The following is a 21,974-nucleotide window of genomic DNA, read 5'->3' as shown; positions in this document are numbered from 1 at the left end:
TTTAATATGATCACGATTTGATTTTTAAAAATCTGGCCCTCATACTTGGAAGAGAAAGTTGAAAAATGTGACTGCAGAGTGATGCAACTGTATGAACAAATGGGAGAGTGAAGGAATGGAATAGAATGCAAACATGACAGGATTTGGGGCTGTGGTCAGCTTGTTAGATTCCTGACACTCATAAACCTTTCTGTCTGGAAGGCTTTGCCTTCATCCTAGTACCTATCAGTTATATAAGCCACTCAAGGAACACAGGTTGATGGGTGGTCATGTAATGATGATGATGATCCATCCAGGGCTATTGTATCCTTGCTTCAGAGACAGCCACACCACAAGGAAAATTTCAGGTAGCAGATTTTATGTCCAGATCCTTAGGGCATCTTCAACGGCCCTCCTCCAGGTCCCCCTACCAAATGTAGTTAGGCAGGTGGCTACAAGGGGGCCTTCTTAGTTGTGGCACCTCATTTATACAATGCCCTCCCCCAGGACGCTTGTCTGGTGCCTATGCTGCTATCTTTTTGGCACCAGATAAAGACATTTATCTTCTCCCAGGCATTTTAGATATTTTAGATTTTTATTATTGTATCTGTTTTTAACCTGTTTTGTTGCGTAAGCCACCAAGAACATTTTGTTATGGGGCAGCATATAAATATTAAACAAACAAATAAGGGTGGCAGAGTGGAAAACTCTGATGTATAGAATACATTCCCAAGAGGATGTCTTCCAGATGACATTGAAATGGATGAAAATGGCTCCAGTGGTAATGCCCCTGTATAGTTTCTGCTCATATTGAGGCAAAAAGTACTGCAGGGAGAACAGAATATTGAGCCTTCTAAAGGGAAAGTGAGCTGTTATGGTAGTTGCCTGACCTAGCAGCAATCGCTACCGATAACTGGATTAGGTGCAAATGATGCTGCTTCTGAGTACAGATCCCACCAGAAAAGACTAAATAAGAAAGCACCTTTAGAGATCTTCTAGCCTCCCAGTTGCCTCAGAATTACAGTTTCCACATATCCTGGCGCACTGGAAAGAAAGTCAAGGCAGATGAAGATGTGCCCTGAATAGCTGGTAGAGACTATTATGGAACACAGGTCAGCTTTCTCCATCCACTCCATGCATTTGGTCCAGCAGGTTGTTGTCCATCTATGATGTCCCAGGGTGCTTCCAGTTGTGAGGCTTTTATTGTGCAATTGCCCAGCCTTATCACTGCCTTGTTGTGGCGAAGGGGCTTGCGTAATTCAGTGAAGCCATAAGCTACGCTGTGCAGGGCCACTCAAGACGGACAGGTCATGGCGGAGAGTTCTGACAAAATGTGGTCCACTGGAGAAGGAAATGGCAACCCACTCCAGTATTCTTGCCAAGAAAACCCCATGGAATGTTCGAACTGTGGTGCTGGAGAAGACTCTTACGAGTCCCCTGGACTGCAAGGAGGTCAGATCAGTCCATCCTAAAGGAAATCAACCCTGACTGCTCATTGGAAGGACAGATACTGAAGCGCAAATATTTTAGCCACCTAATGTGAAGAGAAAAGTCACTGGAAAAGACCCTCATGCTGGGAAAGATTGAAGGCAAAAGGAGAAGGGGACAGCAGAGGATGAGATGGCTAGATAGCATCACCGATGCAATGAATATGGACTTGAGCACACTCTGGGAGACAGTGCAGGACAGGAAGGCCTGGCGTGCTATGGTTCATGGGGTCACGAAGAGTCGGACACAACTGAACGACTGAACAACAACAACAATTCATGGAATGGGGAGTGGGGGTGTTTCTAGATGTCATTGTGTTCCATTTCTAACAGTGCTTCCTATTGCTAACACTTGGGATGGTTCCAGACAAGGTTTTTATTGCACCATTGCCCTGCCACATTCACAGAATTTTATGGGGGATTCAGACATCTTCCAGTCGTAACCCGTGTTTTCCCACTGCTTCTTCCATCTTTTTCCTTTTCCACAGAAAATCTGTTAAGGAAAAAAGATGGAATAGCCGCCCAATGCCTTCTGAGTGGTAGCATCTGGAAGTACTCCCAAAAGACATTGTGCAGTTATTCAGTATTTTCTTCCTTAACATATTTTTTTCTGATTTAAAAAAAGATGGAAGAAAATGGAAAACAAGAAAGGGCTACAAATGGAAGGCATCAACGTCTGGAGCCCTTGTAAAATGCTGTGGCAGGGCAAAGGCACAATAAAAGCCTCGTCTAGAAGCACCCTAACCCTCCCGTGTCTCCCACCCCCGCACCTGCTTTTCTTCCACGGAAGATCCATTAAGAAAGGCAAGAGGGAAGAGCTGCACAATGCCTTCTGCTCGGGAGCTAGGAGCCCGCCGCACCCTCATGCAGAAATAAATTGGGCTCTAAGGAGCTACAGCCTCCCCACTTTTGGAAAAGCTGTACGGAACCTAACAGCTCGGCTCCCTGCACTGATGTTCTGGCAACGCGCGTGCATATCGCGTCCGCCCACTATGTTCTCTGGCACTGGGACGTTCTGAAATACGAGCCAGGCTTTTCAAACCCGGGCAGGCTCTCTGGCAAACCTGGCCATTGGTTAGCAATATGCGGCTGCACTGGATCCCTCCCGTGCCACTCAATGCGTGAGTCGAAGACCATAACTGGCGCTCCCGCGAGTCTGTCGCTGGCCAGCAGCAGCAAGCGGGCGTCGGGGAAGGAGGACCGCTTTGCGTCCAAGGGACGTGACGCGCGGGGCGTGCAGGCGAGATGTGCGATGCGGGGAGATCTCTCCCCGTCGAGCGCCAGCTGGAGGAACACGAGTAATGGCGTTCCAGCTTTGCGCAGCCTTCTCTTTTCCGGGTACAAGCCGGCTAGAACCGGCCACGGCAGCAATAAAGTGCCGTCTGCTCCTGCTGAATGACTAAACGTCCGCACGTTTCTCCTGCCTTCTCTGTGCCCCGCCCATTCCTAGCAAAGGGGCGCTCGCTCCTGCTGTTGCGGCGCTGCACGACATTACGGCAGGGCGAGGCGAGGCGAGGCTGGAGTTCAGCTCTCCAAATACCGTTATTTCTGTGTGTGGCGGTGGGGCTCCTTGTCCAGTCCTCACCTGAACCACTAAGGTGGTGCGACCGCACTTGGAATACTGTGTGCGTTCTGATCACTGTTCCTCCAAAAGGAATATTGTAGACTAGAAGTGGAAAAGGTGCAGAGGTAGGCACACAACTCTATGAGGAAAGGTTATACGATGTTGGGGCTTTTTACCTTAGAAAAAAGGCAAGTAAGGGGGAACATGGTAGAAGTGTATGAAATCATGCACAATGTGTGGAGAAAGTGGGTAGGGTCATAATACTCAAGCCTGGGGTCATCCTATGAAGCTGAATAGTGGGAGATTTGGGCAGAAAAAGGAAGCACTACATACAGCACATACTTAAAAGTGGCATTTGCTACCACAAGATGGCCACCAGCCTGGGGTACTCCCAGGTGGAGGGCTCCTAGTACTAACATTTAGGCATTGTGCAACTGTTCTATCTTTTTCTCCTTAACTGGTTTTTGCGGTAAGAAAAAAGACAGAAGCAGCATGAATGAGGCAAGGCAATGGCATCATAAGTGCCTTGTCTGGAAGCCGGGGTGTTCCTAGGCCTGGGCTCATGGGGCCCCAGCCCCAAAACTATTTCACAGGGGCCTGGAACTGTTCCACAGAGCCCTAGATAAAGTAGCATATGAAGATATTATGCAGATTTATGTCCTATGAGCCTGGGCTCCAAATCTTAGGGCCTAGCTAAAAAGGTCGGAAGATTCCCCACCCTGCCTGTATTGGTGCTGAGGGCTGTTTGCATGAGGAATCTGGCCCATAAGCATAATGAGGGCTACAGGCGTCAAGCTGCTTCTCAGAAATGTAAAGCCTCAACTGGTGTTTGGAGCAAGGAGTAGGGATGAGGCAGTTCAGATTTTGAGAATGGTAATACGAATAGAAACAGCTTATCAAGAGAGATTTGCTGAACAGTTTGAGGAGAGGGGTTAGTTAAGCCAAGGGCTAGAGAAAAATAACCTGAAAGGCACATCCCTGCTTCTGACCTCATTCCCATAATTAAAGGATGGCAAGTAGATAATAAGATCACAGACTGAGGAGGGAACTAAGAAGAGAGACAATAAGAGTCACTACCAATTATACTTTTGATAAGGACAGAGAATGGAAATAGTAACATGGGGGGAGCTGTGGCAGTTTGCAGGGGGGCATGGGAATTACAGGGCACCACTCTGTCCTCACTTGTAATAAAACTGTGCATGCTGTTACATCAAGCTCCCGTCTACACGAGCCATTTACTCTAGGGCTGCTGCGATTTGAGGTCCTTTGGAACATACGACAGTCACCACTTCACAGCCAAACCGTGGTTTTCACCCGGAAAATGTGGATTTCCAAAGAGACATTTTGCTGCAATATTTTTGGTTTGCTGTGGGTTTCCCATGGTTGTGAGCTGTCTGTCCCTTCCCTAAACCGACTTCACATTTTGTGGTTGGTGTGTGGTAGGCATTCCTAGTGCTTGTGTCCCTCTGTGACGCCCCTTCACTCCTCCCCATTCCTTCGCAGCTGCGCCGTTACAGAGGCCCAGAGAAGCATGCTCATTTCTTCAACCACACCTTTGCAGCTTCGTATCTTCATGATGACTGCTTTGAAGTCAGTGGCCAAGGGCCAGGGGGTGTTGGGGGAGCAGAAGGTCCAGGACCAACTTCACTCCAGCCACCATTTTGGAATGATGGGTAGGCATGTACCTCTCATGGGCACATGCTTTGGTGTGTGCGAACTATCGCGAGAGTCTCGGGATGGAGAACTGCCAAACAGTTGGCATGGTTACAAAGGAGCAGACGACCCACATTTTACCTAATGAAGAACGGACAGTCACAAAAGAACTCCTAAAATACAAAACAGCCACTAAAACCCAAAGTGTTGCACCCCTACCCTCATGTGCCTGCGCAGCTGCACATTTAACTATAATGGTAATTTTTAAAAAAGCGTGACTGCCGCAGTTTACTTTGCTTCAATGGCACAGCGGTTTTTGCTGTTGGAGAAGTCTGCAGTAAATCGCGCGTGTACCACAGCAGGAGCTAATTCGCACCGCAATGTTGCGCAGTTACGGCGGAGTGAAGGTTGAAAGCGGTGCGGTGTAGATAGCCCCCAAAAGCAATAAAACATAATACTGAGGAGATAGATTCTGGTGGATGGAAGCAACAATTTAGGCTTCTGAGACCAAGGCTGTCGTCCTTTGCACACTGAAGATCTCAGTAGAGTTAATGTACGCACAGGATCAGGCTGGAAGGGAAGGTACGTTGCTTGTGTTGTACACAACGTATCATCTTGGTGATGTTAGCTGCTGCATATGGGATTTAATCTATCCAGCTTTAAATGCTGCCTTTTCCCACCTTCCTCTTTGTCTTTTCTGTCCTTTTTGTTCCATCTCTCTTTTACTCTCCTTTGTGGCTCTGGACATCATGCATCAGACATGACTATTGTAGGTACATCTGTGTTGCACTATTGTTTCCTCCAGCAAACGTGTGCATAGTATACCTGCCTTTTTAAACATCTATGTATACATGTCTGGAAATCCTGATTGAACTGGGGTTCCCCAGTACAGGTACCTAGTTATTTTAAAAGGAAGGTATATTATTTACTCTTCGCATATTTTCTGTAGAAAACACCAGTGCCAAAATTGTGTCTGCCATGTGAAGTATGGAGCATCTTTGTGTTATTCTTTGTTTTTCTGCTTCCTTCTGTCCGTGACAAATTCACTCTCTAGTCTTCCTGCATTCCATACCTACATCCCACCTCTGCCAGATTGCGTTCTGCTGAATGATATCTCGCAAAGAATAGGATGAATCTGAATTTCATCCAAGACTTCTGTGCTGATATAGGAAACTTGTGCATTTCAAGAACTTTTCATCATTTGCCCTGTAGTCTAAATGCTTCTATTGAACTATGTAAAAAGTCTTGATTTATATCCTGGTTCTCATAACAGAAGGAGCCTCATGTGGTGCAGAGGGGTAGGTGGCAGTATTGCGACCGAAACTCTCCCCACGACCTGAGTTCGATCCCAGCGGAAGCCGGGTCTTGGGTAGCTGGCTCAGGTCGATTCAGCCTTCCATCCTTCCGAGGTCGGTAAAATGAGTACCCAGCTTGCTGGGGGAAAGGTAGCCACGACTGGGGAAGGCAATGGCAAACCATCCCACTACAGTCTACCATGAAAACGCCAGCGCAAGCGGCGTCCCTCTAGGGGTCAGTAATGACCTGGTGCTTGCACAGGAGGAACCTTTCTTCTCATAACAGAGTGCCCTTGTGTATTGAAATAATAAAACTGGTGTGGTGGGGTGGAGGAAGATTGACTAGTCTTTTGGGGGGAAAGTAACTGTTTTCAACTCAATGTTCTCTTCCAGTGGCATCCTACAACCACATAATCCTGGGTATAGAAATAATCACCTATGCTCAAAAGATATATGAGAAAGGCCTCTCTTGTCATCCCATTTCATGCGTGACATAAATGGTGAATGTGTTTACTGGGAATACAAGCTGTTAGTCCTTCTCTGCACCTTCCTTCTGTTTGAGGCAGTGCCATTGCTGGAAACAGAGGAGGAGGAGGAGGTGCCTTGCAGAGAGAAGTAGGTCAGTGTGTAGATGGCAGCTGCCTCTGATATACTGTGATGCTAGGCAGGAGGATGTGGAGGGATGGGGCCGGGGAAGAGAAGGGAATGGTGGAAAGGGATGGGAAGCCAGCTTGCAAGAGAAGCTTCAGTAACAGTAAGGAGGAGGGAATAGTGTGGGAGTTTCTGGTAGCAGCTGCAGGGCGAGGACTCTTACTGAAGGCTGATAGCACAAAAGCCAGACACGCCCCCCTCCCTGCTCCCCCTCCCCACTTTCCTCCCACTGTTTGTTTCCTCTGTCTGGAAGATACCATGTCTGAGCTTGAAAAAAGGCTGCCACAGTTACAAGCATACTTTACTACTGCCTGCCAGGATCTAAATAGATCACAACAGAAGGATGTAGAGTGTGCTCCTTTTTCCTGCACAAAACACAAGAATGGAGAATTCTTACAGTTGAAATGGATGAAATAAATGAGGAACTGGAGGTGAGGATGTCAAGGGAAAGAAAGATTAATTTAAAAAAATGATGAAGACAGGCAGAAGCATGGAAAGGAGATAACAGCCATCAGAAGCGGCAGAAAAAAAGCAAGAGACTGAAAGTGTGTGTAGAGGGGGAGGGGGAAGATAAATGGAAGGAAAACTAGATTGTGAGGGAGAGGGGGAAGACAAAATGGAGGACAGTGGACACAGACTAGAAGAGTGTCCTTTGTGCAAATCCTTGGAATCAATGTTATGGCAAAAAAAAAAAAAAATTGGGTGAAATATTCCAAAATATGTTACATGGAACGCAGTGCTTTTTACATGAATATTAAGTGCATACTCACACTGCCTAATCCCAAAATCTTTATGACATGCCTTAAAACCACTTAGCCAGTCCTGGCCTGTAACACTCTTCTAGTTCTAGCTAGGATACTTCCTTATCTTTCCAGCCCTTCTAGAACCAAAATCCTTCCTGCTGCAGAGTCTCTTGAGCTGTTTGAGTTATATTCATCTCACTCAGCCAGCTCTGCTAGTTCTGAACTGAAGGTTCAGTTCATTGCATTTCTCTATTGCATAATGATCCCGGGTCTCAAGATGATTGGCGATGGCCATCCCTCAACCTTTTGCACACTGTAACCTTACTAGCATGGGGCTGTTTTGCCGAAGTATTAGCTGGTGCAAAGAGGCTGGCAGTTGGGGAACACTGGCCATACCACAAAAGGCGCACGTTCATTTTGCATTCCAAGTCATATCCTACCTTTTGTTTTCCCCACCACACCCTTAACATCCTGCCACACTTTCTTTGTCTGCCTTCTCCATTCTTGCAAACACTGCCTTTGCTGCTGTTTTCTTCTTATGTCTTTCTGTAGCTGCATCTCCTCTTTAGATGCCAACACAGCAACCAGTTGCAAACGTCTATTTTCTGGCTCCTCCTCTCAAATGCCTGCTCCCCCTACTGAGCCAAAGACAGAATGGCGCGCGCGCGCTCATTCCTCGCCTTCCCGCCCTGACGCGGACAGCCTTTCTCTTGCTCCTCCCCTCCCCAGCCTTTTCTTTCTGCAGTGCGCCCAGCCTCTACTGCAGTGTAATCCATCACTCACGGGGTCTGGTGGGGTGGGGTGGGGTGGGGTGGGGTGTGGGGTGGCTAGGCTAGAGAGCAAAACTATTCACTTGCTATGGGGAAGAAAGACTTTCAGAATGCAAAACCTTCAGCAACAGAATTCGCCAGCCAGCCAGCCAGCCAGCAGGCTTCTTAGATATGTAATTTATTTAGTTTCGTTGTTTTGAGGAGGAGGGCGGGGGAGGGGAGACGTCGTTGCCAACATTCCAGTGAAGGTGACTGAAAGGAAACCAAGGAGACAGGCAGGGTGAGAGGCAGCAAGGATCACAGATGGAAACTGTGAGAAAGATGAACAGAGGGAAACAAAAACGAGGGAATCGGGACATAAAGAAGGGAAACAGCCATCGTGGAAGGAAAAGAAAAGGAAAAAAACACCCCAAAATGGAGAGCAGCAGACACAGAAAGGAAAATGTGGGCAAAACTTGCAAATTATAATGGACGTAAATGATAGAGAAAATGATGGATTTAGAAGGGAAACTGCCTCAAGACAAAAGGGAAGGGAAGGAAGAGAGCAGTGAGTGGGGAATTTTAATTTTAGAATGCTTTCACTTACATATTTCTACAAAAAAGGTAAAATTATTCTACTGTGTTGAAATTCCAAATACAGAAGCCGCAATAGATTGAGGAATGTTTAGGAAATTCTTTAGAAGGAATTTAAAAGGAAATTAGTTCTGTTGCTGAGTATCAGTTCTGTGCCCAGCTATGGGAGAGATTCAAAGCATTGCAAAGACAGCTGCAGTGTGTAGCAAGAGAGAAATGATTAAGCATTGACTGACATCTTAGGTTTCATTCAGTCCTAAGGAGAGCTTGCACTATTACTGCTGTACAGTGTATGCAGAGGGAAAGCCTCCCCCCCCCCTTATCCATTGGCTGAGCAATGAGGACCAACAAATTAGTTATGTCATGACTTGTAGAGTGCAGTTTATCCCCTCTTATCAGATGAAAATGAAAAATTATCTGACATTCCTTTGGGCCCAATGTTGCTCTGGTGAGATGATCCCCAACAGAGGCATAATTCATGGTGCTGATGCATGGGTGTGTTGTCCTGTGCTAAACTCCACTCAAATTCTAAAATAAAATGCTGTGTAAAATGTGAGGCACGGTTGAGCCTCTGTCCAAGTTTGAGCTATTTCTCCAGCTAGGGGATTTTACCATAGACATATCAGCCTCTTGGGGCATAGGTATGGCTGTGTTGAAAGAAATATGGGCATTTGTGGAAATTAACTCAGATAATAGAAGATTGTTGATACTTAGCGCACAAATGCTCTCTGCGGTCAGAATATATTGGACTTTGTGTTGTGATATTTGGGATATTTTGTGGAGATGGTAAAATATTATATCGTCCTAAATTTTTGCAACAACTTAAGGAGAAAAGCAGCTTCAAAGAGCACCCTATAAACTTCTGGAGTAATTTAAATGGGATTGTATAAAACCAAAAATGATGAAAGAAAGAAGTGACCAGGACATGGCATTGGCTTGAGTATGGAATTGAAGGTGGATTATACATGAACAGGAGGGTACCTAGATCTCTGTCAGAAACAAGGGGCAAGATTTGATTGAAAATGTTAGAACACCATCTTTGTTTTCTCACAGTTCAGGGAGGGAGCAATCCTATGTCCCCTAGACGGTACCTAGGATTTTTCAGTTTCCTGGTTCTGAGCTCGAAGACAGGGCTGCGAGCTTGGAGCTAGGAGATAGGCGCTCCCCACCCCCTTCCTAAAGCAGCCCCAGCCTCCTTCCCTCCCCCTCCCCTAAGCCTCTGCTAGACAGGTGAAACCTCCTGTCTAGCTAAAATGCGGCGCCTCCCTCTCTGCATAGGATACTCGTAAGCCTCTGAGTTCGGGGGCTTATGAGTACCCAGGGGAGCAACCCACAGGATTGTGCCCTTAGTCGTATGCAGCAGAAAGGCCAAGCGTTAAATGACACTTTAAAGAATTGATGTAGTGCTCTTTTGGATCAGGTTCACTTTAGGGTTGTTTGCTTTGTGATTCAAGAGTTGCCAGTGCAAGCTAAGGCCACAAAAATAAATGTGTACTGTGGTGGCAGGGGAGGGTAAAGCAAACAGAGAAAATGTTGTTTTTTGGATGACGAACCCTACTGGACCTGGGAAGAAACACTTCCCTTCAGCAGCAGCCAAGAGCTCTGAAGCGTGGCTCTAGGCCTGCTTTTGGATAGAAACAGCCTTAGTTGCACTGTTGGGTGGTTTTTGTCAGGAGGGCAGGGGGTGTGTGTTCCTGCTATTTTTTCTTGATCTCTTAGCAGCTTTGGATACCACCAACCATGGTATCCTTCTGGATCAATTGTTTAGGTTTGGAGTTGGGGCATTCTTTTTATCTTTTGTTCATTTTATCTCTTGTTCACTGCTCCAGAATCTACTTAGATGTGGAGCAGTATACAAATATTGATAGATACATACATACATAGATTTGGCTTGTTCCATTCCTACCTGACAGATACATTCCAGCTGCTGCTGCTAGACTGTTGTTCCTCCCTGTGGGGATTATTCTATGGGATTCCTTATACTTTAATACTGTTTCACATGCTTTTTAACATCTACATGATACCACTAGGTTAAATTGTTCAGAGTTTTGGACTCTAATACCATCAATATACTGATGACATTTAGCTCTCTCCTTTTCATCAGATTCAGGTGAGGTCTTAATGAGTGCTTGGTCAGTAATGGATTAGATGAAGATGAAAACATAGTTCAGTCCAGACAAGACAGGGATAGTGATAATGATGATGATAGCAGGAAGCTCAGTCAACTGGTTGGTTAAGGAAATAATCTGCTCTTGATAGGTTCACACTTGTCCTTTAGGGATCATGTTTGCTGTTTGGAAGTACTGGTAGATCCAGCATTGCTCTAGATGCACAAGTCGCAGCTGTGTGTGTGGTGTGGCCTGGGGTTCTTAATGTGCCAGTTGCACCCTCTACTGGCAGAAAAGCATCTAGCTATTGTCGTTCATACTTTGATGACTTCTAGACTAGTTTTAGTAGACCACAAGCTAAACATGAGTCAGCAGTGTAATGTGGTGGCTAAAAAGGCTAATGGAATGCTAAGCTTTTAAAAGTGATATGCCTAGATGATGAAAGTCATGGTACCTAACTTTGGTAAGGCCTCACCTGGAGTACGGTGTCCACTTCTAGGCACCACAGTTTAAGTAGAATATTGGGAAATTTACAGAGGAGTTGAGAGGCCTGAAGACCATGTCCTGTGAAGAAAGGTTTAAAGAGTTGGCTATGTTTAGCCTGGAGAAAGACAACTAAGAGGCGATTTGATAGGCATCTTCAAGTATTTGAAGGGCTGTCACATAGATGATGGAGAAAATTTGTTATATATTGTTCCAGGGGTAGGATCCAAATGGATTCAAACTGCAAGAAAGGGGTATTCACTTTATCATTAGGAAGAACTTCCTGACGGCATGAGCTGCATGACAATGGAACAGATTGAACCTCTAGATCCTTTTCACATGTACTGGTGTCAAACCAGGTGTTACCCATCCTATATTTGGATCTGATTTTTCCTACCTAAAAGCATAACTTTACATTTCTCTCTTTTGAAATTCATCTTGTTAGTTTTGGCTGAGCTCCCCATTCTATCAAGATCATCTTGTATCCTGTTTCTATCTCCTAAGGCAGCCTACCCCAACCTGGGGCTCTCCAGATGTTTTGGACTACAACTCCCATCAACCCCATCAGAATAGATTTCCCTTCCCCCCCCTGCAACCACCCACATGTCCCCCCAATCTGCTCCAGTGGGTTGGGGGACCTTCAAGCAGATTTGTGGCATGCACAGCAGGCTACAGGGGGGAGGACAGGACAGGGAAGTCCCATCACATGAGTGGAATTTGTGTTGCGTGAGCAGGCTTCCACTTGTGCAAGGGATGGATACAACCGTACGAAACCTGATATATAGATATACAGAAAAGTTTGTTAAAGGGAGTGTCCCTTTAGTTAAGGTAGGTTGCAAAACCAAAACCAAATGTTCCGCCCTCATAAAATTCTATTGCTTATAAAAATGCAGAAAAGGGCAACTAAAATGATCAAGGGGCCGGAGCATCTCCCCTATGAGAGGAGGTTACAGCAGCTGGGATTGTTTAGCTTGGAAAAAAGGAGGGTAAAAGGAGACAGGATAGAGGTCTACAAAATTATGCATGGTATGGAGAATGTGGATAGGAAGACATTTTTCTCCCTCTCTCAAAATACTAGAACCCAATGGGGTCATCCCATGAAGCTGACTGGCGGGAGATTCGGGACAGATAAAAGGAAGTACTTCTTTGCACAGCCCTTAGTTAAACTATGGAATTCAATACCATCACAATGTAGTGATGGCCACCAATTTGGATGGCTTTAAAAGGGGGTTGGATAAGTTTCTGGAGGGAAAGACTATCAATGGCTACTAGTCTTGATGGCTATGTGCTACTTCCAGTATCAGAGGCAGTAAGCCTATGTATGCCAGTTGCTGGGGAACATGGGGAGGAGGGTGCTGTTGCAGTCATGTCCTGCTTGTGGGTTCCTGCTCAACAGCTGGTTGGCCACTGTGTGAACAGAATGCTGAACTAGATGGACCCTTGGTCTGATCCAGCAGGGCTGTAGTCACTTATGACACCTGTTGAGTGAGTAACTTGAATGCTGGCATCCATGATCTACCTAATCTTCAGCTCAGTAAACAATAAGCAGAACACTTGTGGAATGGAAGTTTCCTGCTCCTCCTCCCTGCTAGAGCCCTCTGCATCCCCCCAAATACTGAGGGTTGGGGGTGGGGCTTTGGGAATGCCATGAGATGTGGTGCTGGGGGATATTGATGGAGGAGGTATTAGCAGAAATTACTGACCCTTCTGCTCTTGCTAGGGTCCCTTTGGATCCAATCAAGTGTATATGAAGTTCTCTGATCTTTCAAAAGCACTATAAAATTATAAGTATTGTTCAATAAACAAGCAAAGTGAAGGCAAGAGGAAGACAGTCAAAGGCTGCTTTCCCTCCCTCCCTCTTCCCCCCTCCCCACACATGAATTTGGGAGGGATATTCATATGAGATGGCCCTATTATAAGCCAGGTGGGGTGAGCACTTCAGGCAGCAGATTTTGGGTGGGAGATACAGATCTGACAGGAGCTGTGCAAAACCACAGTAACGCTTTGGACAGCACTAATTTCAATAATGCTTGTACAAGAGTATTTTTATGTCGATTCTGCCCCATGGTAATCAGTGTGGCAGAAAATCCAAAGAACACCTTGGTTTAGATGCTGTTTGGATTTTCTGCTGCAGGTACCAAAACTGTATTTGGCCAGTCCAGGGGGCAGCAGTCTGAGGTGTCCCCTTTCCCACTACCTTGCTCCCAGGCAATGGGTTACATCTCAAAAAAGACCCTCACATTTCAGTACTGTAATGTCCCAGTCTTAAAAAGCACACATATAAGCTATAAGGCCGTTCCAGGGCTACAAACAGATGGAAGCTTGGGATAGGATGCTCACACTAACTTCTACCATAGTGTGTGGTCTTAAGTGGTTAAGGGCGCTTATCCAATGCAGGGCAGGAGAAGCATGGAGGGGGATCGTCCCCTCTGCGCTTTAGCCGCCCTACATTTGTGGCTAGACAGCCAATTTTGGATGTCCAGCTGCGGGAAGGCGGAGTGGGGGAGGCAGCTGCTGGACAATGCATAGGATGTGTTGTACCTGCATTTCCACCTTCCCTGCCCCAGAATGGCCCCCGGAACACCCTGTTTTCGCTGCTCTGTGCTCCTCTTCTGAGCGCGGAGTGCAGGGCCATTCCAAGCTGTATGTGAGGCAGCGGGGGGGGGGGGGGGTTGGTTCTCCGGGAACTGATCTCGGAGTGTAGGCTCTGAGGTTGGTTCCCGGAAACCAACATATCCTATGGCCATGTAGCCGCTGACTAGTGGCCATAGGATTGCTCCCTCCAGTGCTAAACAGATATGGGCTGTACCATACCTCCTAGGACTTTTCAACACTTTGTTACAAGTCTAGGTGTGGGTAAGTACCACTATCTGATGCTCTGGAGCAGCATCCCCCAACCCAGTGCCCTCCAGACGTGTTGGACTACAACTCCCATCATTTCCAACCAGCATGGCCATGCTGTCTGGGGATGATGGGAGCTGTAGACCAGCACATATAGAGAGCACCAGGTTGTGGAAAGCTCTTCTGGAACCTCCTGTCAACTGCGCTTTTTCTGATGCACAGTGAATTCAGAGGAAAAAGAAGAAACATGCATGCGACATATCTCTCCAGGAATCTCCTTGTGGACTCTTTGGATGAGTGCACGTTTGTGGATAATTTGGAACTGGCCATTATGAAGAGATTTCACCCACAAGAGAAACAGCAAGTTGGTTATTGCAATAATTTTATTTTAAATTGTTCAAGAGGGCATATATGGCATCTAGAATACCCTGCCACTTCTAAAAACTGCTCTGCAAAAGTGGACATACAGGCTGTTTCTCTCCCTGTGCAGGCTTCTGCAATGTCATCTTGCAGGTTTGATCTTGAGACTCAAGGTAAGGAGAACATTCTACATCAGCCACTATATCAAAGCGCAGCTGCTGCCCAAGGAAATACAAGTGAGAGAGAGATGTTAATTTTACCAATGCTCCCATTTTTAAAATGTCTTGAGCATTTTTCTATTTAGAAATTAATGGCACTAACAAACGCGAGCAGTTTAAGGATCACCTGCACTGGTATCCAATGTGTAACAAATGAACAGATGAAGGTAATGGGGACCATAACGTGCAGCCTTCCTTAACCTAACACCTGCCAGATGTGCTGGACTACATTTCCCATCATCCACACCCATCAAGCCACAGGTGCCTGGCTGGGATAATGGGAGTTGTTGTCCCAACACATCTGGAAGGCACCAAGTTGGGGAAGGCTGGTCCTGTGGGATTCAGTTAAATGAGTTTTGTGACCCAAGATTAGTCACCTTGCCTCAGTTGCCTCAGCTGAACACAGTTATTATATTTTTCACACCAGTGCATTCATACTATTTGTACTGTTTTTATATTCCATAGTCACTCTGTAGTCACTTAGGTGTATTTGGGTGAAACCTTCCATTATGGACACAGAAAGCATCATGTAGTTTGGTACTGCCAACAGCAAACCGTCTATGGACAGTATTGGACTAATACTGGATATTCTAAGAAACTGGACTTTGGGTCTCTGGGAGATGTTTGTGGAATGAGAGGGATCTCAGCTCCTGCCCACAGTCCAAGAAATTCAGGATCAACAGTCTCATCAGTGAAGTGTAATAACATGGAATCGATTTCTTTACCACACCCAGAGGGCTCTCCCTCCCTGTCCAGCCTACAGCTTCCTGTTCCCTTCCGAGCAGCCTCTTTGGTGCCCCACAGGTGCAAAATTGTGCAACTTTTGTAAATAAAAGATCAAGCTAAAACTGGAAAGTTCATGGAGCCTCAAACCCCATCATATTTCCCATGGGGCAGAGCAGGTAACTTGATAAAACTAGATGTGGAGTGGACATGGGAAAGAAAATGTGCCTCCACCTAAGAAGGAGCAGGTAGCGAAATGCGGTATAAGCGATATGAACCAAAACAGCTGAAAAAAGAATGGGAACTCCAACATTTGGTGGTGTTTTGAGAAGGTAAGAAAGTAGACATGTCTTGAAGCCCCTTGCAAAAACCTATTCTGAAAATCCCAGCGTTTTATGATCTACATTAGTAAAATATACAGGGCGAGAGGAACTGAAGATTTCTCATCAGCCCGTGCTCTAGGAAATACGGATACCTCTGGGGGTGGGGTGGGGAGAACCAGCTGACCAGGATCTGCCGCTGCTAAAGCCGAGACCCCGCCTCCTTCGAAAAAGCATGTGACGTAATGCTTTGTTTTGTTGCTATGCTGCAACGCCCTCTTGTGTTTGCTATGTGTAATGGCATCATGGCATTTTAATTTTAGATAGGATTAAAAAAAAGCCAGAGCGGTGTATAAAACAAAACAAAGTTTTAGAGAAGAGTTCTGTTATATACAAAAAAAGTATTAAATTGTAGGTTATGGCTTCCATCTTAACTTCCACACCATGTTAGCACTAAACATGTTCTATCAGGGGTGGGGAATCTTTTTCACCCTAAAGCCATGTTCCTTGATGAGTAGCCTTCCGGGGCCCACATGCCAGAGGTGGGTGTGGCCAAAGTCATATACATCTCTTTCACACACACACACACACCCATCCACACACTCATATGCTGCTGCTACAACTAAGATGGACACAGGGATGGGCTAAAGTGGAATAGAATTTCAGGGAAGAGAAGGAGGAGGCTGGGTCCTGGGACTGATGCAGAGGATGAGGCAACAGACAGAGGTGTGGCTTCCAAGCAGTGTCAAGATGGAGAAAGCAAGGGCCAAGGGGAAGGGAAGTTCAGGCAAGGTAAGCTGGGAAGAGGAGCCAACGCTCACCCATTAACTCAGCAACAGTTTACGGCCATATTTACCCACTCATTCTCACCATTTGAAGTGCATAAACTAGTTGGTACTGACAACTTTTGAAACAAACATTTTGGTAACTTACTGGATCCTGGGAGTGCAGCCCAGAACAAGCCCAATGGTGGAGCCAAGAGAAGCCTAGAGGTGTTTGCTGCTTCTGGGCGTACAGCCCAGCAAAAAAGCTGTTTCGTTTACAGGTTAGATTGTTTTTAAAGAACAGCTGCAAGTGGAGAGGAGCAGCTTTGCCCCTTGCTTTTCTAGCAACAGACCCAAAAGGAGAAAAACAACAACCCCCACAGAGCCAGGCCCCCCTATTCCTCTTGTTTGGCAACCCTACATAAAATCCTAAGCCAACCTTCCCCAATGTGGTGCCCCTCTGATGTTTTGGACTTCAACTCCCATCAGCCTCACAACATGACCAATGCTCAGGAATGCTGGGAGTTGAACATGTGGAGGCAGCAAATTGGGGAAGGCTGCCCTAAACAGCTTGGGTCTCTGATGCCCGGGAGTATGTCTCCATCTTCTGTCAGATTGTAAAGTCTTAAGATCGACCGATGATGCTCTCTTATCAGTACTGAAGATTCACCCAAGTCCAAACGGGAGAAACTTTGGGAAGCATTGCAAGACCTATCTATCTGAGATGGCTCAAACTCAAGGAACAAGTTAAGCGGACTTACAGATATAAACAATCATGCCATAAATACTTGACTTTCTCTTCACCTTTCTTTTCCATTTTCCTGTCTTGTCTTTTTTCTATGTGCATATTTTCTGTTGTGTTTAGCTGCTAGAGAAGCAAAATTAAATACAGAAGGCTCCCCTCCCAACCTGTACATTCCGTCCTTCATTCTCCCCACTAATATACAGTCCAGCTCCCTCGGGCCAGGTCCCACCCATTCCTAAGGAGCCAACTAAAGGGAGGATGTTTAGCTTTTTAAGCATCTGGCGTGAGGACTCTCAGCTGATGTCATCACACTCTTTGCCAGCTGATTGGCTGACTGCCAGGCCCTCCATCTGCCAGAGTTCTATATATTAATCATGAATCTTTATTCTAGGATTGTCTCTCCTGTGCGTTCTTTTTCTGACCTGTGCTCCTTTCTGACCCATGAGAAATGAGCAACAACACTGCGGGCACATGTACACAACTGTCTAATTCTAGGATTAACATGGCAAGAATTAAAGGTGTTTATGAATTCAGTCATGCAGGAAATGTTTGAAAAAGTGTGTTATATAAATGATATGGCCTCTGTGCTTGATTACATCTTTCTTAGTTTCACACAAGAACATAAGAAGAGCCATGCTGGATGAAACCAAAGGTCCATGTAGTCCAGCATTCTGCTCACACAATGGCCGGCCAGCTGCCCAAAGGAAACCCATAAGAAGGACATGAATGCAACAGCACTCTCCTGCCCTGTTCCCCAGCAACTAGTGTACATAGACATTCTGGCTCTGATACTGGAGGTAGCATATTCCCTTTTGAACTAGTGGCCATTAATAGCCTTCTCCAGGAATTTGTCCAATCCCCTTTTAAAGCCATCCAAATTGGTGGCCATCACTACATCTTGAGGTAGCAAATTCCATAGTTTAACTATGTGCTGTGTGAAGAAGTACTTCCTTTTGTCTGTCCAGATGCGCCCACCAATCAACTTCATGGGATGGCCCTGAGTTCTAGTATTATGAGAGAGGGAGAAAAATGTCAACCCCACTTTCTCCACACCATGCATAATTTTGTACACCTCTATCATGCCTCCCCTCATTTGCCTCTTTTCTAAGCTAAACAGTCCAAGATGTGGTAACCTTTCCTCATAGGGGAGTCGCTCCAGCCCCTTGATCACTTTAGTTGCCCTTTTCTGCCCTTTTTCCAACCCTACAATATCCTTTCTAAGGTACGGTGACCAGAACTGTACACAGTATGCCAAGTGTGATCACGCCATAGATTTGTATAAGGGCAGTATGATATTGGCAGTTTTATTTTCAGTTCCCTTTCTAGTTATACCTAAACAAGGAATTTGCCATTTTCATAGCAGCTACACACTAGGTTGATATTTTCATCGAGCTGTCCACCACATACTCAAGATCTTTTTCTTGGTCAGTCACTGCTAGCTCAGATTCCAATAGCATATACGTGAAGTTGGGATTTTTTGCCCCAGCATGCATCACTTTACACTTGCTTACAATGAACCGCATCTGCCATTTTTATGCCCATTCTCCCAGTTCCAAGAAATCCTTTTGGAGCTCTTTGCAATCCCTTTCTGTTTTAACGACCCTAAATGATTTGGTGTCATCAGCAAACCTGGCCACCTCACTGCTCACTCCTAATTCCAGATTATTTACGAACAACTTGAAAAGCACTGGTGCCAATACAGATCCCATTGTCTGTATTGTTTAAATCCACTGTTTAAATCCTTCTGTTGGGAGAATTTAGTATTTATTCCTATTTCCCATTTTCTGTTCTTTAAGGCACAATCCTATTCAGATAGGTGGCTGCCTCCGAACTCGGAGGCGACCACCTATCCAAAGCAGGGCAGGAGAAGCAAGGAGGAGATTGTTCCCTCCGTGCTTCTCCTGCCCTGCATTTTTGGCTAGACAGCCAATTGCGGCTATCTAGCCGCGGGAGGGCTGAGCAGGGGAGGAGGCTGCCATATGATACACTGGATGTATTGCACAGGCATTTCCGCCCTCCCCACCCCGGAATGCCCCCCGAAGCACCCCTTTTCGGCTGCTTCGCACTCCTCTTGCGAGCGCGGGGGACAGGGCTGTTCTGCGCTGACTCTGAGGCAGTGCGGAAGTGCGTGGAGGTTGGTTCTCCAGGAACCGACCTCGGAGCACACACTCCAAGGTTGGTTCCCAGAAAACCAGATATCCTATGGCCATCTAGGTGCTGTCTAGCGGTCATAGGATTGCTCCCTTAAGCAGTTACTGATCCGTAAGAGGACCTGTCCCTTAATCCCATGACTGCTAAATTTTCTCAGGAGTCTTTGATGAGGGACTTTATCAAAAGCCTTTTGGAAGTCCAAGTAAACAATGTCTACCGGATCACCCCTATCCACATGTTTTTTCTCACTCTCAAAGAACTCTAAAAGGTTAATGAGAGAGGACTCACCTTTGCGGAAGCTATGTTGATTCTTTTTCAGCAGAGCTTGTCCTTCTATATGCCTACTAATTTTATCTTTAATAACGCATTCAACCAATTTATCTGGAAGAGACATTAAGATAACTGGCTTGTAATTTCCTCAATCCCCCCTGGATTTCTTTTTAAAAATTGATGTTACATTGGTCATTCTCCAGTCCTCTGTCTAGGGACATGTTACATATTTTTGTTAGAAGATCTGCAATTTCACATTTGAGTTCTTTAAGAACTTTCTGTCCCAAACCTCTTCCTCTTACAGTTGGGAGAACATGAAAGCTCAGGACACCATGTGCACAATCATCATCATCCTAATTTGTGCCCATGGGAGTGGGGAAGTAGCCCCCGAACCTCCCACAGTTGCCCACCTCTGGTGTGGAAGATTAAAGCCTTAAAGGCTTAGAATTTCAACCACAGCAGACCATATTTTGGTTAAACTTCCCCAGAATTATGTTCTGTAGTCTAACATAATCATTGCAAGGTGTCCGCTGCCAGAATTTAAAACTTAGATTTTAAAAGCATATTGAAGATTAACTAGGATAGCCACGTATCCTATTTTACAGAGGAGAGTCCTCTATTTGAAGGGCCATCAGAGGACAGTCCCATTCAAATATTACAGGAGTGGTCAGACTTCAGGCTTGCAGGATCTGCTAGAACTCAGAGAATCACCAACCAGAGCCAGAGGCAAAAGACTTCTGGCATTCTACTTACCATACTGAAAGAACCCGTGAAGAGAGGTGTGCTCCAGCCCCCCTCCATTGTTGCATCTGTCGCCCTGTTCATGTGTAGGGTGGTGGTCTGAAGAGGTGCGCCTCCAGTATCCGTGGAAGCATTCCATATGATTAAGAACCCTGGAAAATCAGGCTGCTTAATCGTGTGGACCACCTCTGCGAACATAGGAGGCGCTCCTCTTCAGACCATGGCCCTCCCTGAGTAGAGGGCAACAGAAATGTGCAAAGGGTGGGTGGGTGAGGCTAGACCGCTTCTCTCTTTCTTTCAACACATCCAGGAATGTGTTCTGAGTACCAGAACTGAATGGCGCTCACAGTCCTTCCACTCATAAATCCACTTCTGATTACCCCCAACTTTCTTCATTTCAGTAGTATAATTTAGGGGAGGAAGGGGGAGCCATTTTGTTGCAACTATTTTTTAAACAATTGAGAGTTGGAAATCCTTGCTGATTGACTGTAAATCCCGCAGAGATCTACCACTAGAACCAGATCTACCTTCTGCTTGCCCCTGTTCTGTTTGAAGGGCTGTCCAGCTGAAAGAGAAAGGACCATCAGAAGGAAGAGCCGAGCCTTGATGTTGCCTGTGAACAGCTGGTATCTGAACGTTAGTCAACTGAACAATGTGTACAGGTTGCTGGTCACACTCTTCCCCACTGTGGCTTGTATTTCTGCTAAAATTATAACAATTCTAAATTTGCATCTATACATATACATTCGCATTTTATGCAAATCTCTGTCCTCATTGATTCTCTTTTCTGATGATGCATTTCCTTGTTTTTGGTGATGTGGAAGTGGCCACCCTAAGACTGACATTTTACACATAGGGAATTGAGACAGCTATGATTTTGTGGGTGTGAATTCATTCTCTCTCTCTCTCTCTCTCTCTCTTTCACATACACACACACACACACCAGCATCTCTTTCTCATGCATGCACATACAGAGACGCCCACATGCACATGCTGGCCCCTTTCCCCCACCTAGTGGCTTCTGCAAGCCTGCTCAGTCTGGTGATGGCCATTTTACTTTTGACATTCAGGCTCCCCCGTCAAAGATTCTGCATAAGGCGCATTTGCCAGGACTTCACCCTGCCCTCAGGACGTGTACTGGACATGCAGCGACTAAATTGCCCTACACCATTCCCGATTTAAAATGATGATTTTGAAACCTCATAACTTTAATAATAAACAAAATGTTTTCACAAAACTAGCAAAAGGGAGACCCCAGCAAAATCCTTAGCTTTTTGGCATGTCATTCATGAAGCTGTGATCCCACACTCCAATACCACTTTCTACCAGCCATTACACCCAGCTGATGAACATCAGGAGAAACTATGTGACCTGCTGAAAAAGCTTCCTAGAGAAGTTCAGGAACAAATCTACATAGACACACCCCAGGTACCTCAACCTCCTATTTGCTAACCCAAATCCCCAAACTGGATAAACTTGGGTTCCCCTTTGTCTTGGGCATTCTGACAGGAGAGGGTGCTTAGCTATATCCACTG

The 21,974-nt window shown here is 45.8% G+C and overlaps 2 protein-coding genes across 3 annotated transcripts in view; one reads left to right on the top strand and one right to left on the bottom strand.

Moving 5' to 3' along the window:
• The window catches only part of RIMKLB (ribosomal modification protein rimK like family member B), a 105,127-nt gene extending 97,128 nt beyond the window's left edge, over positions 1 to 7,999 (bottom strand). The window contains exon 1 of the mRNA XM_084835496.1: positions 7,813 to 7,999. Within this exon, the coding sequence (XP_084691622.1) occupies positions 7,813 to 7,930 (118 nt within the window). The 5' untranslated portion in view covers positions 7,931 to 7,999. The remainder of the gene's footprint in view (positions 1 to 7,812) is intronic.
• MFAP5 (microfibril associated protein 5) overlaps positions 1 to 21,974 on the top strand; it is an 81,023-nt gene that overhangs the window by 37,133 nt on the left and 21,916 nt on the right. The window lies entirely within an intron of this gene.

This window comes from Heloderma suspectum, chromosome 2, assembly GCF_057233095.1.
Source record: "Heloderma suspectum isolate Gila_16-S chromosome 2, 16-S_ref, whole genome shotgun sequence".
Lineage (NCBI taxonomy): Eukaryota > Metazoa > Chordata > Lepidosauria > Squamata > Helodermatidae > Heloderma > Heloderma suspectum.
The sequence above is the reverse complement of the archived record's forward strand: the minus strand, read 5'-3'. Positions and strand labels throughout refer to the sequence as shown.